At 45.9% G+C, this 18,967-nt stretch overlaps 1 protein-coding gene across 5 annotated transcripts in view; it reads right to left on the bottom strand.

The window, feature by feature from the left end:
- Positions 1 to 18,967, bottom strand: part of syt3 (synaptotagmin III) — a 54,726-nt gene that overhangs the window by 20,734 nt on the left and 15,025 nt on the right. For all 5 annotated transcript variants that reach the window (XM_061846299.1, XM_061846298.1, XM_061846296.1 and 2 more), the window contains 3 exons: positions 7,157 to 7,558; positions 2,208 to 2,316; positions 895 to 1,071 (listed from right to left, as the gene is read on the bottom strand). In XM_061846299.1, coding sequence (XP_061702283.1) covers positions 895 to 1,071; positions 2,208 to 2,316; positions 7,157 to 7,558 — 688 coding nt within the window. The remainder of the gene's footprint in view (positions 1 to 894; positions 1,072 to 2,207; positions 2,317 to 7,156; positions 7,559 to 18,967) is intronic.

The raw sequence follows: 18,967 nt of genomic DNA, 5'->3' as shown, positions 1-18,967 counted from the left end.
TGACAGATGAGGTTAGACTGGAATCCCCTTGGAGTATGATGTTTGCAGATGATATTGTGATATGCAGTGAAAGCAGGGAGCAGGCGGAGGAACAATTAGAAAGATGGAGGCACGCTCGGGAAAGGAGAGGAATGAAGATTAGTTGAAATAAAACAGAAAATGTGTGCATGAATGTTTGTATTTTTTTTTTGGTTTGGACATTTCATTTTTCCCTGTGATTGACTGGCAACCATTTCAGGGTTTACCCTGCCTCCTGCCCGTTGAGAGCTTGGATAGGCTACAGCACTCCGGCGACCCTCGTGAGGATAAGCGTCTCAGAAAATGGTTAGGATTAGGACATTTTTCATGTAGAAAAAAACATGTTTCTCCTGCAGTGCAGCCCCTAATTCTATTTGGTGTATCTCTAAGCATTAACCATTTCATGAGGCGGTTAAAGATTTTTAGGGTTCCACAGTCATAATGGCCCTCTGTTCAGGCCCTAACGGGACAAGCCGAAAGGAAAAGAAGAAGACAGTCATAACGGCCCTCTGATGGAAACCATAAATTCAGTGTGGCCCGTGACAAAAATGAGTTTGATACCCCTCCTTTAGACTGTCAGGCAGGTGTGCATAATGTTACGTCCCCTAAGATTATCACCATAGGACGATTGTTTGCCTTTTGCTATGCTTTGTGTTGTAGGATGATCGTGTTTTTTGCGCAGACAATGACGACAACTATTAGAGGTGAAAGTAACCTTGGAGAGGTTTTGGGAGGATTTGAGGCTGTTTTGAAGGCGGTGAGAAAGCACAAAGTCAATAAAGGCTTAACACAGATGCTGACTCAGCAAATTCCCACCGCTTCGGCTTGCCTGTGCGCGTGTATGTGCGTGGGTGTGTGTTTGCGATTGGCGCTCACTTGAAGGCGTAACGCAACAGGAAGCTGATCTTGCCGCAGGCTTCGCCCTGCTTGCCGTCGCCCAAGTCGCCTTTGGGCCGGTACAGCTCGGGTTTGATCTGCCCGATGCTGGTCACCTGCTCCTTCTCCTCACCGTGGAAGTCGGGACTGGACAGTTGGTGAGTCATGGGCTTGGGCCTGAGATCACACCGCAGAGACACACAACAGAGTATCCAGTCAAACAGCACCAAAGCTTCTTCTTCCACTCTTAATAGAGCGCAACACTTTACAGAGGCCTGACGTTTTTACAATTTCTTTTAAAGCCTCCAAATACACTAAAACCTGCTTGTAATAAAAACTAAATACATGACTAGTTGCATTTAAAGCTTTAATATCGTATGGAAGCGTATTTTATGATTAAACTGGAGACTAAATGCATTCATCTTTTGAAAGTTGTCATCAATTAAGAATAAAATCCTACTCCTAAAGAAAAAAAAAGCAAATGTATATTTTGCGAAAAATAAATTACAATATATGACAATATGCTTTTGTTTTCCTATAAAATTACACAGCAATGTCTTTCATACACTGAAAAAACATCCATCTCACTTTTTTTTTTTTTTATGAAGAGAGACTTCTGAATTTTCAATAACTTTACATGGGGAAAAAAATCAGAGCCACAATCTAACAACTTATTTTTCCTTTGAGAATAAAATGCACAACATAAGAATAAAGTTGGGAGATGTTTTACCCAAGAAAAAAATTCTCTGTAAAGATATTTATCTGTAAAAAAAGGCCTTAGTCATGGAAAAAAAAGTTTCCCATTAGTTTGAAAGGGTTAGGGTGAAAGTAACCTACAGTTATGTTTTTAAGGAAAAAAGTTTCAATACCTATTTTTTAAAATATTGGCTTTTAAAAAAAGAATGCTTTTTTACTTTCAAAATTATTATCCAATTTTACTGGAATGGTCGCATTTTTTTCAGAAAAGTCATAATCCTGCAAATAAAAGTTGCATTTCTTCAATAAATATTTTATCATAACAAAAAACAGTATACATGAATAAACGGGAAAAAAAACATTGACAAAAAACACAACAAAAATCTCTCTATATATATAATCTATATACACACACGCATATGTGATTTAGCAGAATGAATAAATTCAACATCAGAAGAAGTGTCGTTAGTGTGAAATGGGTTGGCCTCTTTTGGGTCTCCATTTCATGATGCATGCTGACTTGGCCGTGAATCTTTATGAAGTCATAAAATGATGTCAATCGATGAGTTTATTGGTGATGTCATTGACAGTTTCCCTGTAATTGGAAGCAAACTGACCGAGCCGTGACCTGCTGCTGGGATACGGCATTGGGCAGATCCTTGTGGGGGTGGGCGCCGCCTTCCGAGTTGGGGACATCGGGAGATGTTTGGCTCAGCTTCAGGGTCCCTGAAAGTTCCGGTTGAGAAAAAAAGAGGAAAAACAAAAACAAAAAAAACACACATAATAAGGAAAAGACTGAAGCATTAATTACTTCCAGCAAAAGCAGGGATTTTTTTCCGTCTTTTTGTTCTTCTGATTCGATCATAGAATCTCAAAACTGTAAGGCAAGCGTTCAAACCAATCATCTATTTGTCATCTACTGACTGGGAGTGATGTTAGTTATGTCCACTGGGAGTCATCGATGCCATCAACCATGCCAGACCCGGTTTCGATGTCGACGTGAAACACGACGGATAAACAAGTGGGTCACCATGAAGACATCAAGACATCCCGATTGGTTATCATTTAAGGGGGCTAGACGGAGCATCATGTGCAGTCCCTCCCTCCACAACACTGGCAACAGCAGTGCAGTGTGCGCTATTTATAGTACACGCACACTTTACATAGTTCGGTACAGTACATTCAAAGGACAATTCTTTAGGGACAGCGCACTCCACACCCAAGAAAAATATGATGATGGACACAGAACTGAAAACGTCGATACGAGCAATACAGTTGCATTAAATGCAACAAAACTTGCGACTTTGGAGGGTGTTTTATTTGTGTGTGTGTGCGTGCGTGTGTGTGTGTGTGTGTGTGTTTATATATGTATATAAAGTTGTTTCAGTTGTCAGCTTGCTGTTTGTGGCTTCACTGACTTTTAATGCATCCATTTTCTTAGCCTCTTATTCTCACAAGGGTCGCAGAAGTGCTGGAGCCAATCCCAGCTGTCAACGGGCATGAGGCGGGGAACCCTCTGAACTAGTCGCCAGCCAATCGCAGGGCACATACAGACAAACAACAGTCTCACTCACAATCACACCTAGGAGCAATTTAGAGACTCCAATTAATGTTGCATGTTTTAGGGATACAGGAGGAAACCGGAGTACCCAGAAAAAAAAACACACAGGCATGGGAAGAACATGAAAACTCCACGTAGGTGGAAGCTGGGATTTGATTCCCAGTCCTCTGAACTGTGAGGCTAATGCTTTACAGCAGTTCCACCGTTCTGCCCAGGAATTACTTTTTTTAAAAAAAGAAAATTCATGAAAAACGATTTCACAACTTAAACTTGAAAACTTTTCATTTATTTGAAAAAAAATTTACATACGTTTTCCTAAAGAAATAAATGTACATGATCCTGCCGCTCCAGCCCGGGCTGTGCGGGTGTCCGCGTGGTTGCGCTGATTGGGCGGTGCACACCTGCACCTCATGCAGCCTGATTATGCTGTGTATTTATATAACCCCCGATGACGACTGGCCAGCGCCAGTTCGTTGAGCTTCATGTCCCGTTCGAGTGCTCCCGTATCCCTGATCGACAACCTGTGTGTACCGACCTTCGCCTGTTCTCCGACCAACCCCATAAGCCTGACCCCTTTGACACTTCTGCCTGCTTTGATAGTTCTCCCGTGTACCGATTCCTGCCTGCCCGCTCACCTGCTCTCTTCGCCCGACGTCCCAACTACCGCTGCTGCACCTGACTGCCTGCTCGATCCCCGACCTCGACATATAATAAACGTTTCTCCCTGAACTACCTTGCATCGTCCGAGTCCTGCATTAGGGTCCTACTCCCGTTCCGATGGGACGTGACAGAACGAACTGGCCAAAACAGGACCCAGCAGGAAAGACCCGGCGTCGCCGGGACCGACGCAAGGTAGACCGTCTGCAGGAGGACCAAGCCTGTCCGATCCGGGTAGGCTCCTTGACGTCCTCCGCTTCCGCGTCTTACGCTCCGCCAGCGAGGTATGAATACGTCCTGAACACGACCTGTCCGGCTCCTCATATTCTTCTGGACTCTGACTTTTCGGAATATGAGGAGGACCGTGATTTGTTTGACCGGCTGCCGGAGTACGACTCTGATTATTCTGATTATGAATCTGCTCGTCCGATCGTTCATCCCAGTCAGTTTGTTTCACCTCCCCGAGTTTCCAGCATCCGAGCGTCTTCTCCCGGTGGGTACAAGTACACCAATCCGTTTGAGGGAACACGCTTGGCCATCTACCCGGGACCTCCGCGTGGCGGCCAGAGGAGACGTCCAGGTCAGGCGCTCCCTTGTACCTCCCACTGCGCGGCAACTAAGACACCGTCCTCCCACTCCTCGCCGGCAACGGCTAAACCGGCAGACCTGCAGCTGGTGGCGAAGCTTCCAGCCCAGAGGGAGGAGGAGCCGCCAAATCACGAGGTGTTCCGCCGCGAAATGTGGGCGGAGATAGAGCGGCAGAGCGCCGAATTGGCAGCTCTCACGGCTCAGGTCCGGCAAGGATTGGCGAACCAGCCGAACTACGCTGACGTCACAACCGCGACGGACTCGCTGCTGACGCAGGTTCACGTGGCAGTTGGAACTGACCCGCCCCCTCGCCAAGCACACGCTGTAGTGGGAACGGACTCGCCACCTTGCCAAGTGCACGTCGCAGTGGGAACGGACTCGCCACCTCGCCAAGCGCACGTAGCTGTGGAAACTGACCCGCCTCCTCGCCATTCCCACGTCGAGGTTTTGGCTGTTCCGAGCAGAGCTCACGTGGCAGTTGGAACTAACCCGCTTCCGAGACACGCCCACGTGTCTGTTTCGACTGACTCTCTGCCGACTCTCATTCACGTTGCCCTGGAACGGATTCGCCACCGCGCCACGCCCACGTTGCTGTTTCAACGGATGCACTGCAAGCTCACGTGGCAGTGGGGACCGACCCGATGCTGCCTCACGTTGCTGTCCAGGAGGTGGCGACGTCTCCACAGCCGCTTCTCGTCCATGCGCTGGAGTACCAATGGCGACCGGTCCGCGGTCGCTCCCCGTTCTTGCTCTGTCGGCGACCGGTCTGCGGTCGTGCCCTGTTCCTGCTCCGACGTCGACGGGCACGTACTTGTGTTCCCGTCCAGGAGGTGGCGATGGTGCCACCACCTTCTCACGTTGTTGTCCAGGAGGTGGCGATGGCGATGGTGCCGCCGCCTTTTCACGTTGCTGTCCAGGAGGAGGTGGTGATGGCGATGGTGTCGCCGCCTTCTCACGTTGCTGTCCAGGAGGAGGTGCTGATGGTGATGGTGTCGCCGCCTTCTCACGTTGCTGTCCAGGAGGAGGTGGTGATGGCGATGGTGTCGCCGCCTTCTCACGTTGCTGTCCAGGAGGAGGTGGTGATGGTGTCACCGCCTTCTCAAGTTGCTGTCCAGGAGGAGGTGGTGATGGCGATGGTGTCGCCGTCTTCTCACGTTCCTGTCCAGGAGGAGCTGGTGATGGCGATGGTGTCGCCGCCTTCTCACGTTCCTGTCCAGGAGGAGCTGGTCCTTCTCTCCATCACCCTCTTCGCTCCTGAAGGCTCCCAGCCGCTTCAGGACCTGGCCTCGTTGGTGACCAATACACGGCTGCCTCCTGACCAAGCCTCGGTGGCGACCAGGCCCTGTTCATCTCGCAACCACGGCGTGGGAGGTTCTCGTCCGGAGCAGTTGCCTGCCTCGGCCTGGTTCCTGCTTCGTCGTTTGGTTCCTCACAGAGGTCGTCCTCCCGAATCGCCCCGTGGGGACCCTGGTGCTTGGCATCCGGGTCGTCCTCCTGACCTGTCCACCCGGACGCCTTGCGTTTGGTGGCCTGGATGGCCACCAGACTGGGGTTCGGGGGGGGCGTGCCCTCCTCTGGACCCCCCTTCCGCCCACCCCTGCCTGTGTTAATTATTGTCTATTTCTTTCGTTTAGGCACGTCTGGGAGCCGTGCCTTTGAGGGTGGGGTACTGTCATGATCCTGCCGCTCCAGTGCGGTTGCGCTGATTGGTAGGCGCACACCTGCGCCTCATGCAGCCTGATTATGCTGTGTATATATATGACCCCCGATGACGACTGGCCAACGGCAGTTCGTTGAGCTTCATGTCCCGTTCGAGTGTTCCGGTATCCCTGATCGACAACCTGTGTGTACCGACCTTCGCCTGTTCTCCGACCAACCCCCGTAAGCTTGACCCCTTTGATACTTCTGCCACGTGAACCTGCGTCAGCAGCGAGTCCGTCGCAGCTGTGATACGTTCTCCCGTGTACCGACTCCTCCCTGCTCTCTTCGCCCGACGTCCCAACTATGGTTGCTGCACCTGACTGCCTGCTCAATCCCCGAACTCGGCATATAATAAACGTTTCTCCCTGAACTACCTTGCATCGTCCGAGTCCTGCATTTGGGTCCTACTCCCGTTCCGATGGGACGTGACAATTTGGAGGTTACTAATGCTTTTCTCCATTGGAATTGGCTGGCAACCAGTTCAGGGTGTACCCCGCCTCCTGCCTGTTGATAGCTGGGACAGGCTCCAGCACTCCCGTCACCCTTGTGGGGATAAGCAGCTAAGAAAATGGATGGATGGATAGGCTGATGTTACAGAGTACATTTTTAGACTAAAATTGTATGTTTTTAAACGAACAATAGCTTTATTTCTTGTTTTTTAGAAACACCTAATACAGAGATTGGGTGGAACGGTGGACAACTGCCTCACAGTCCTGAGGACCAGGGTTCAAATCCCTGTGTGGGGTTTGCATGTTCTCACCATGCCAGTGTGTTTTGTGTGGGTACTCCGGTTCACTCCGACATCCCCCAAAAAATGCCCATAGGTGTGAATGTGAGCGCAAATGGTTGTTTGTTTATGTGTGCCCTACAATTGGCTGGCGAAAAGTCCAGAGTATTCCCTGCCTCTCATTTGATTATAGTTGGGACAGGCTCCCACGACCCTTGTGAGGATAAGCGGCGGAAAATGGATGGATAGATATTATCGCTTCTTCAATTTCACCTTTTCCTCAACAAGAAAACTCCCTTGAATTTTACCTAACAAAATGGTGGAAGCCTCACCAGCATTGTTGGGGTATGAGTCCATGTCCAGGTAGGAGTGCTCCTGGGTCTCATGTGTGGCGCCCACCACGCTGCCAACACCACTGCCGCCGTCGCCCCTCTCCAGCCCCACCAGGTCGGAGAAGTGCGGGTGGTGCTGCCCCTGCTGGCCCAGTGATGGGTAGAGCGACGATGAAGACTGGCCCTCCTTCCTCTGCAGCAGCGGTGGCAAGAAGGAGGAGCCGGGGGCGCCGCCCAGGCCTCCCATGCTGCCTGGGAGCAGCCCTGATGTCAGGCTCAAGCCGCCGCCCTCCTTGTCCCGCCAAGGCAGCCAGCACAGCTTCCATGACACGAAGAGCGACACCGACAGCAGAACAATGCCGCAGAACGTCACGATCACCGACAGTAGGCTCACGGAAATCTCTGAAAATGACCACACAGATGAATTTAGTAAAACAAGACCTACCATGTCATTGACACGTTCCGTAGAACAGACTTCTTCCTCTTCCCACAAAACACCCAGCTGATAAACCTGTTCACTAATGACCTAAATGATTAGCACAGTCATTACAGTAAATATTGAAGGAACAAACGTACTAACAAACAATAACTTGGCAAACTAAATAATAAACAAACTGGCTGAAAGGTTCAAATCAACGTATTATGAACAAAGTAAATATTCACTCCTGGTGAATTTGAAGCCTCCAACACATTCCCAAAAATCTGGGACAGGGGCATGGCTTTCCTTTTACCATCACTCAGTCAGTGTTGGGCAATAGAGGACACAAATTGTTGAAGTTTTTTTGTTGAAATTCGTTCCCATTCTTGCTTGATGTACAACTTCAATTGCTCAACAGTTCACGGCTTCCATTGTTATATTATTCGCTTCAAAGTCAGCCGCACATTTTCTTAACTTTTATTTACAAATTTTCCAGTTCCAGACATTGAACAGTTGTTTATAAAGGTAAATATTATACAGCTACACCCTTCCCTCCTAGGCTCAACCAATAAGAAATTGAATCCATAATATACAGTATACTGAAACATAGAAAAACATAAACAAACAAACAAATAAATGAACAAACATCTGCCTCACAGTTTGGAGAACCAGGGTTTAAATCCCAGGCCCACCTGTGTGAAGTCTGTATGTTCTCCCTGTGCATGTGTGAATTTTCTCCGGGTACTCCGGTTTCCTCCCTCATCCCAAAGACATAGGTTGAATGAAGACCCTAAATTGCCCGTAGGTGTGAATATACATATGAATAGTTGTTTGTTTTTATGTGTCCTGCGATTGGCTTGTGGCCAGTTCAGGGTGTACCCCACCTCTTGCACGAAGATAGTAGGGATTGGCTCCAGAACGCTCGCGACCCTCATGAGCATAAGTGATGGAGGAAATAAATGGATGGATAAATAAATGCTTTTATTAGAAATGAAAGACAGGGTCATCCTTCCCATCTCTACAAATTTGAGTGGTGAGCAATTTGTCATTCTTCATCTTAAAACCATATGGTTACGAATAGCTAGGTCGAGTCATCAGTGAAAAGGGAACCCTTGAACAAACTCCATAAAGGGGCCCCAGTTCTGCATTACTTTCTTGTTTTCTGCATCGTATCGACATCTTTCTAGAGGCAGAAAGGAAAGCATCTCTTTCAACCACTGTAAGAAAGATGGGTCTTTGTTTGACTTCCAATTGAATTGGACATTTCTGCAGGCCAGCAGGGAGCCAAACGTCACAGCACTTGTCTGCCAATTTGTAAGGTCATTGTTGGGAGGAACCACAACAAAAATGGCTGTGTGGAGATTGGATGCTAATTTTTTCTTACAAATGTTACTAAATGCTTTAAATTTTTGTTCCCAATATTTATCAAGAGAGGCCCAAGCCCAAAACATGGCCTCTCAAGCCTGGGCTGTGGCCACATGTTTAACAGTTAGCGGCTACAGTATTATAAATTTGGGAATATTGTGGTCTCCCATCAGTATTGTAAACGTAGACGTGTCATCAGAATCAGAATCTGAATCAGCTTTAATGGCCGAGTATTTAAAAAAGCAGAAGGAATTTGTCTCCAGCAGTCGATGCCAACCTCCATTCAGAACAAGGAACAAAAAACTAATAAGACCAAAGAACAAGAGACATTCAGTTAATAGGAACTATTCCTTATAAGAGTCACAGTAGTGCACAATGCAGTCTTCTAGCATTTGGAGCAGTGAAGAGTGCGTCAACTCCCTTCATTATGTTAAGGTTACACAAAGTGCCCTTACTGGTTCACACTTCCCGTTATAGACCAATGCAATGACAACTGTGCAAACGGAGCAGTTTAAAGTTAAGACTCATGACGACTCGAGCGATACTCTACAGTATATATCACTAATACGAATACTGATTAGACCACCAGGATGTGAGGGTGTGTCCCGAAAACGGTGCAAGGCAGAAAATAGTATTTTTTGCGTTCATCTGAGATGACACGCTGTGGCGACCACGAAAGGGACAAGCCGAAAGTAACCTCCATTGCAAGAGGGAAACAACTGTTTGAATGCGAGCTAGTTTTGATTTGCATTGATCGGTAGTGCCTACCCGACGGAAGGAGTTGGAAGAGCTGGTGATCAGGATGTGGAGGGTCCAAAAGGATCCTGCCCACTTTGGACCTAGTTCAAGGGACATCCAAGTGTTCAAGTGTGGGTAGGGTGGTGCCAAAAATCCTTTCAGCGGTTTTGATTGTCCGTTGCAGTCGGAGTTTGTCCTTTTTTTGTGGCAGCCCCAAACCTGACTGTGATGGAGATACCGATTGGATGACCGCTGTGTAGAACTGTCTCAGCAGCTCGCGTGACAGGCCGTGCTTCCTCAGAAGCCGCAAGAAGTGTATCCTTTGCTGGGCTTTTTTGAGGATGTAGTTGATGTTCGTCTCCCTCTTCTGGTTCTGTGAGAGTGTAATTCCCAAGACCTGACAGTTGACACAAGACAGTTGGACAACGTGAGGGGCAACTGTGGTGAAGGATCCCTCCTGAAATTAAAAATAATTTCTAGAATCTTTAGAGTGTTCAACGCCAGGTTGTGTTGGCCACACCAAAGCTCCAGTTTCGCCACTTCCTGTCAATACAGGCTCGTCACCATCTTTGATGAGGCCGATGACTGTGGTGTCATCTCTGAACTTCAGAAGTTCAGAAGTTTGGAGGAGAGGATTTCAGGGATGATGGTATTAAACGCTGAGCTGAAGTCCACGAACAGGATCCTCGCAGATGTTCCCTCGCTGTTGAGATGTTCAAGGATGAAGTGCAGACCCATGTTGACAGCATCATCCGCAGACCTGTTAGCCCGATAGGCAGACTAAAGTGGGTCCAGCTGGGGACATGTGACACACTTGAGGTAGTCCAGCACAAGGCCTTCAAAGGACTTCACGATCACAGACGTCAAGGCAACAGGCCTCTAGTCATTAAGACTTGAGACTGCTGCTTTTTTTTGGGACCAGTATGATGGTGGAGAGTTTGAAGCAGGTTGGTATTTCACAAGGTTCTAGAGACCTGTTAAAGATCTTTGTGAAGACAGGAGCAAGTTGGTCTGCGAAGACTTTGAGGCAGGATGTGGATGCAAGGTCAGGGCCCGGCGCTTTGTTGATCTTATGTTGTTTGAAGATATGCCTCACATCCCTTTCATGGATGTTAAACAGTGGAGTGGGCGGTGGTGCGGCTTGGCGGGTGTGTGGAATGAATGTGTCCTTTTCAAATCTGCAATAAAAGCTATATAGGTCGTCAGCTAGTTCGCTATTGTTATCTACTGGGGGGAGCATTGCTTGTAATTCGTGAGCGATTGTAATCCGTTCCAGACTGATTTGGAGTAATCTCAATTTAGTCCGTAAACATTTCCTAAAGCCCACCATAAAGGCCGAGTGTCACAATTAAATAGCTCGTCCTGTGGTCAGCCACGACGTGAGCAGCCCCAAATCGGAGGCCTTTCTAACAAAGATGGCTCTGCCTCAAGTTCTGCATTCATTTTTACAGAAAATGTTTTTCCTACCCAAGCCCTCTTTAATTTTGCCTTTACAGTCAATTTGAGGTGTTTCCTGATGAAATATAACATCAGCATTCAGAGATTTTAGATGTGGAAAAAACATATTGCATTTCACTGGGTTGTGGATCCCTTACTATTCCAGCAGAGAAAATGGAATGTAATAACATTTTGTGTGTCAGACATATTTTCCAATATCAAAGTTATGTGTTCAAAAAAGGAGGAAAGCTTCCATCCATCCATTTTCTGAGCCACTTATCCTCACAAGGGTCGTGGGAGTGCAGGTGCCCATCCCAATCATCTTCGGGCAGGCAGTGGGGTGCACCCTAAACTGGTTGCCAGGCAATTGTAGATGAGGAACGCAAAAAATACAAAACAAAAACGGCCCAAAAACAAAGACAAACAAAAAAAAAACATCCGCTCCTTCTGAATAAAAAAAACAGTCTTGATCTACAAATTCTCAAGAGATCGCATCCCTTAGTCCTAATATGTCAATGAAACAAGCATACAACTGTAGCCGAAATCCCAAATAGGATCATCAATGTACTAAAAAGTGACCGACCATACAACAGTGAGGTATATTTATTATATATGTATTTTTTTGTCCCTTACTCCCCCTCCTTTGCTCCAGACATTTCAGTTCATCTTAGAGCTATAAAGTTTCTTTCGGCTTGTCCCTTTCGGGGTCGCCACAGCGTGTCATCTCAGATGAACGCACATATATGTTTGGCACAATTTTTACGCCGGATGCCCTTCCTGACGCAACCCTTCTCAGGCTATAGACTTCCCAAACATCACACAGCTAGGATGCATCATTTTCTGTAATAGTGACCTGTATCTCGTCTTAATAATGTGTGTACAGTGTTGATTCCCAAAACCTTATCATATAGGTCAACAAAAAAAAACATGGAAAATGTATGTACAAACACCTACATTAGTATTATGACTCTCAGGAGGCCTCTATTCCTGGGCAGTGATTTTAGAGTGCGATGAGCCCGGTCTTGGGTTGGTGAAAAGTCAAGTTGTAGTAGCTCCAGTAGTAGCATTGATAGACACAGCCCACTGCCCTCTCTGCTGCTCTCCATACCTTCTTTTATCCCAATTATACACATCTTCCTTCTACCTCAGTGGTCCCCAACTAGTTTAGAAAAGGGATTTATTTTTTTTTCCACAAACTGGCTTCTAATGTGTGGCATATATATACAGCAAAAATAAATTGACATGATCAGCTTAAAAAGAATGATAAATGCATGAAATATACAACTCACTATAACCTGAAATAGAAGAAAGAAGCCTTTATTTTCTTTGAGGTCATAGGCTCTTTTTCTGGCCTCTCAGATGGCCTTTTTCCTTTTGATAAAAACCTCTCTGAGGACATTTGGTTTTTACTCGTTTGTGTCTTTACTTTTATTAATGTATCATGCGAACGACTTGTAGTCTAATGTTGTTTTGTTTGTTAAAAAAAACAAATCTCTTCATTGAACTGAATGAACTGAATCAGTTTATAAAATGATTCATTCTTTGAGGTTGGCACCCACCATGAGCAAATTGGCTGGGAGTCGAAACGGAACCTCTGCAACATTCTGTAGTCTTCCATCCATTTTCTTCGCCACTTATGCTCACGAGGGCCGCGGGGAATGCTGGAGCCTATCGCAGCCGTCAACGAGCAGGAGGCAGGGTACACCCTGAACTGGTTGCCAGCCAATCGCAGGGCACATCGAGACAAACAGCCACATTCACAATCACACCGATGGGCAATTTCAAGTGTCCAATTAATGTTGCATGTTTTTAGAATGTGGGAGGAAACCAGAGTGCCTGGAGGAAACCCACACAGGCACAGGGAGGACATGCAAACTCCACAGAGGCTGGTCCGGGATTGAACCTGGGACCTCAGAACTGTGAGGCCAACGCTTTACCAGCTGAACCACCGTGCCGCCTTCTGGAAAGTCTTGACTTGTCAATTGCAACATGTAGCTGTTGGTCACTTTTCAAAACAAAAGACATGACATCCATAAATACAATACAACATAAATCTTATAAATTGGTCCTTCCTTCGATGTAGCCCAGTACCAAATTCCCCGTGGACTTGGGGACCACTACTCTACATCCGTAAAGGGCTCCTGTCATGATGAATGGATGATTTTTAGTATGTTATCAATGAAAAATTGTCAGCCATTATGGGCCCATGCGTTTATTCACCACAAAACATGATTTTCCCGCCATGAAAATCCTCTCGACAGATTTGTTTTCGAGAAAAAGCAGGAAGTGACATAAAGGACAGTGGCGCCCTAAAGTGGACTCCTTTGTTTCCATTAGTTTTACCTCCGGGAAGGTAGCTCGTTGTTCCTTCGTGTTAGCCAAAATGCCGGCTCATTGGATTGCTGGACATTGCTCGAACACTCGGGAGAATGGATTTAGCCTTCATAAATTTGCAAGAGGCCCAGTTCGTTGTGAAAAATGGATTGTACGGGTGCAGAGGACGAGAGCTTCGTGGGTTCCAAATAACAGGTCGGCAGTAATGTGCCCTGGCTCGACGGTGTTCAACAAGTACTGCGGCGGCTTTGAACATCCCCTAAAAGCAGCACGGCTCGGCTCCATTGTATGCCACCACGGCGCCGAAAATCAGTCACACCGGCTGAGGCGCCGCGTTCAGCGGTCACTGCTTCTGCAAAGGCTGCGCGTCAGGCTTTGGGGACAGGGGCGGCTCTGAAGAACCCAGTTGTTTTCACTTGTGTTTTGCCAAATGTCAGGTATAAAGTTTGCCATGTACAGGGGGTCAGCCACACCAAGTCCTTACATGTTGCTTGTGAACAAAGTCCCCGGTGACACACATTTTCAAAGCAGAGCTGAAGTCCACGAACAAAATACTCGCAGATGTCCCTATGCTGTTAAGGTGTTCTTGGGTGAAGTCCAGTCCCATGCTGACTATGTCATCCACAGTCATGTTTGGTTGATCAGTAAACTGCAGGGGCTCTAGCAGGGTTTCTGTGACACTCTTGAGGTTGTCCCGCATGATGCATTTAAAGGACTTCATGACCACATATGTCAGAGTGACTGGTCTGTTGTCATTCAGTTCAGCAATTGTAGGTTTCTTATGGACTGGGATGACGGTGGAGCGTTTAAGGCACTGGAGTGAGTTCGTCCACGCAGCTTTCAAGCGGGAGTGGGACATACTATCTTGGCATTTAGCTGTGTTGATCTTTTGCGATTTAAAATGTTTCACTTCCTGTTCATAAATGGTAGTCACTGGTGCAACTGGGTGGATATGGGGTTTGAAAGTCTCTTTTTTAAATCTGCAGTAAAGGTATTCAATTCGTCAACCAGTCCTTATTGTTCTCCACTTAGGAGAATGATCAGTTGTAGTTGATTAGTGATTGTTATTCTCACCAAACTAATGATGAATTGTTAGCAGCAAACTGGTTGTCAGCATCAAACTGTTTTTCTAGCTTTACTGCACAATTGTTTTTTGGCAATGTTGTTTTTTGTCACCTAGTTTTTAACCTGATTGTACAGTCATTCCCATAGGCATCTTTAGTGGCAACGTTTTGTAGTAAACTACAGCTTGTTGTTATTAAATGTTTCAAAATGTCTTTGTTGGTACACACACGTCTTCACAGAAGCTGATGCAGGACTTAATAGTTCTCTCATATTCATCCCAGTTGCGAATTGGCATTTCAAAAACACTCCAATCAATGCAGTCTAAATAGCCTTGAAGTTTCATCTTTGTTTCATTGGTCCACTTCTTTATGGGTTTCACCATAGGCTTCTCATATTTTATTTTGTGCCTGAATGTTGGTATTAAGTGAATTAAACAATGATCACACAAGCTCCAAGCTGCCTGGGGAACAGCACGATACAAGGCATTCAGCGTACTACAGTAGTGCTCTAGAGTTTTGTTTTCCCTGGTGGGACTGCTTGTATAGTATTTCGGGAGTTCGTGGTTGAGTTCTGTTTTGTTAGATTTTCCCCAAAAAATGAATGGTGATTCCGGGTGCTGTTTTTCAAGTTCGTTTATGTTTGCAGTGCGGCATTCACGTTTGCCTTGGGGGGATGTAAACACCGGCGAGTGTGAATGAAGCAGACTTGCACGGCGAACAAAATGAATAACGGTTCAAAAACAGTGGCTCCAAGTACAAGCTGCAGTGTGTGTTGGGTGTTGATATCAGTACACAATTTTACATTGATAGATAAGGATATTCCTCTACCTTTTTGTTTTCCCTAATAGCTTCCTGCCACGGTCCACTCAGCGCAATTGGAAGCTGGGGAACCGTAAGGGGCTGTCTGAGATCCATTCACAAAGTCAAGTCTCCGTGAATCAGAGGGCGACAGAATGAGAAAAGTCTTTATTGGACTTAGTGAGGAGATGAAGCCTGACCATTTTGTTCATTAGAGAATGTAGATTTGCAAGGTAAATCGATGGATGAAGTGTTGAAAATCCTCGCTGTCACAGCCTGACCAGAAGGCCAATTTGCTTGCCTCTATGCCATCTGCGCCTCCTTCATGCACCAAGGAACGCAGTCAATCCGCCAGTAAGCAGCTCAAAGAAAAATGATTTGTGAAAGTTGGCAGAAAATGTCTGATGGGTGAGCCCTTAAGTCATGTACTGTAAGTACTATAAGCAGGTTGCATAGTGTTGCCAAAAACGGACAAAAATGACAAAAACAAAGATAATGCTAGAGAGGGCATCACTGAAGCAATCACCTCTATGGGCGCCATTTTGGAACAGATGTGGACGTTACCCATACCATATACACAGTTCCATACCATCACAGATGTGCAGTAGCATTTTGAACTATGTGCTGATCACGATCCAGATTCTCCTTTATCACTTTGGCCTGGAGGAAAGGACAACTAGGATTTCCATCCATCCATCCATCCATCCATCCATCCATCCATCCATCCATCCATCCATCCATCCATTTTCTTAGTCACTTATCCTCACAAGGGTCACGGGAGTGTTGAAACCTATCCCAGCTATTATTGGGAAGGAGGCGGGGTACACCCAGAACTGGTTGTCAGCCAATTGCAAGGCACATGGAGACAGACAATCACACTCACAATCACACCTAGGAGGAATTTAGAGTCCCCATTGAATGTTGCATGTTTTTGGGATGTGGGAGGAAACCGGAGTGCCTGGAGAAAACCCTTACAGACACGGCGAGAAACGCAAAACTCCACACAGGCGGGGCTGTTGTCGTGTGCGGCCCACTAAAGAACTATCTTGCTTAATAAATAATAAACAGACTGATAACAAAAACTAAATGAATGACCAACCTACCAACCAGTTGGGGACAGATGAACTAACCAATTAACTGACTACTCATAGACATAATAAGAAAAACAACTGGCTGGCTGACTAATCAATGAAGTGACCAACAGCTGACCAACCAATCAGCTGACTAACAAGTTTACTAATCAGCCAATCAACTGACTAACCAAGGACATATTTTCAAATCCTCATTTGAAAAAAAACAGCAAATGATTACTTCCACGATATACCATACAAGCATAAAATTTGTTTATGTGTTGTCCCTTTTCCTTTCTTTTGTTTCAAAGCTAAGCTGCGATCTTGTAAACAAGTCCTTTATTTCTAAGGCCCAGCGAGAGAGAATGAAAGAGAGAGAGAGAGAGAGAGAGAAAGAGAGAGTCAGAGAGCTCGTTTATCTCCACTTGGTCAGACAGTCTTAGAGTGACAGTGAAGAGCCACACAACGAAAATGTGCAATGTCACTGCCGCACATCGCTTTCTCCTCATATGAGTCCTGGAGGACGGGTTAGAAAGCAAAGGAAAGGGAGGAAGACACAACTTAAGTTTGGCACCGGATTTAAAAAACTGCAACTTTATCACCAACACGTGTATGATTATCTATCCATCCATTTTCTTAGCCGCTTATCATCACAAGGGTCGCAGAAGTGCTGGAGTCTATCCCAGCTGTCAACGGGCAGGAGGCAGGGTACACCCTGAACTAGTTGCTAGCCAATCGCAGGGCACACATGTATGATTATCGATTGCGATATCACTTGAAATTTTGACATTTTTATAAACATTGAATGTTCAAGTATGTCAACAGTATGTTCACTCTCCTCTGGCACAATTCCACATTAAAAAAAGTCATGATGTCATGCAACAATAAAACAATCATCAAAGACACTAATAAAGAAAGATAGAAGAATCAACAAAGAAAATCAGTACTCAAGACAAAAATAAGTTTAAAAACAGTAATGAAAAAATCAAAGACAAAAAACTGTCAACTAAAACTAAATTAAAAACAAAACAAAATCTAAAAAAAAACGAGTAAATAATGAAAGACAAAAGCAAACATCATCCATCCATCCAAATTTATGTAAGACAAGATAAAAATAAAAACAAGCAAAACCAAAACCCCCAAAATCATGAAATAAAACAATCTTCAATGAAAACAAGACAAAAATTATATAAAAGTAAAACGATGAGAAAAAAGACAAAAGGAGCCCAGCTAGAAATTAATGACCAAATTAATCATCACTGTATATCCATTCATCCATTTTCTTAGCCGCTTATCCTCACGAGGCTCGCAGAGAGTGCTGGAGCCTATCCCAGCTGTCAACGGGCAGGAGGCGGGGTGAATTTGTTGCCAGACAATCGCAGGGCACATCGAGATAAACAGCTGCACTCACAATCACACCTAGGGGCAATTTAGAATGTCCAATTAATGTTGCAAGTTTTTGGGATGAGGGAGGAAACCGGAGTGCCTGGAGAAACCCCACGCAGGCACGGGGAGAACATGCAAACTACGCACAGTCGGGTCCGGGTTCGAACCCGGGTGCTCAAAACTGTGAGGCCAACGCTTTACCAGCTGAACCACCGTGCTGAGAATTAACCAATCACGTTTAAACTCGTGTTTCAGGAATCAGGGCCCACCTCCCACCACTTGAAATAATTCTGATTAACCCCAAAATAAACTTCGGATATTTTAGTAGGTTTTTCTTTTTGGTTTCTAGCAGAAGTCTGAAGATTTAGTACTAACACTGACTCCTATTTGGGACTGTTTATCGTTCTCTCCCCAGTTCCATCTGAAGCAAACCAGCCCGAAGCATGAACCTGTGAATTCCTAATTGTCTGGGGGGAAATCACATGATTCAAGTTATCAAACAAATTAGAAAATGTTTCTTTCTCAAGGTCATCTTTTCTTAGGCCCAATACCTTCAATCACTCAACGGCGGAATTGTGGGCCTGAAAAATGTCTGGAAAACGCTGGGTGGTTGCTGGCGGTTTTCCCATGATGCGCTCTGCCTGCCTGCCGGCCTGCCTGCCTGCCTGCCTGCCTGCCCTCCCGCCTGTGAATTATTCATCAGTCTGTGTATGTCATTAATCAGCACTTGTTCCTCAGTGATATGCCTGCAAAGAAGGGGGGATGGGAACAGATGAGAGAAGGCTTTTTCAGATTTACCCCCAAGAAAGGGGAAATCGTGTGCAAAAGGGGGATGGAGTGGGCAGTGGATTTGGGGATCCACTTTTCCACCTTGGAGGGGAGCCAAATGAAAACCTTTGGAAAAAAATTTTAAAATATTATGACTCTCGGTACACTAATACAGGTATGGAGAGTGTTATTCGTCCCGAGGACGTCGATGCAAGTGGGTGTGAATGAGAGACGAACAAAAATAAGTTGGTGATGATTTCTGGCCTGAAGCCAGTGAAGACGATGAGAAAGGTTCATTTATTGATTCTGGGGGGGCTAATGCTCGAATGAGAGTTAAAGAGTGTGTGGGGACTATCGGGATGTCCCACCTTCTTCCTGAGACACCATGATTTGTACGTCTTTTTGGATTGCATTGACGAAAAGTAGTTTTTGT

This window comes from Syngnathoides biaculeatus, chromosome 16, assembly GCF_019802595.1.
Source record: "Syngnathoides biaculeatus isolate LvHL_M chromosome 16, ASM1980259v1, whole genome shotgun sequence".
Taxonomy (NCBI): domain Eukaryota; kingdom Metazoa; phylum Chordata; class Actinopteri; order Syngnathiformes; family Syngnathidae; genus Syngnathoides; species Syngnathoides biaculeatus.
Note: the sequence above shows the minus strand (reverse complement) of the source record. Positions and strands in the feature narration are given on the sequence as shown.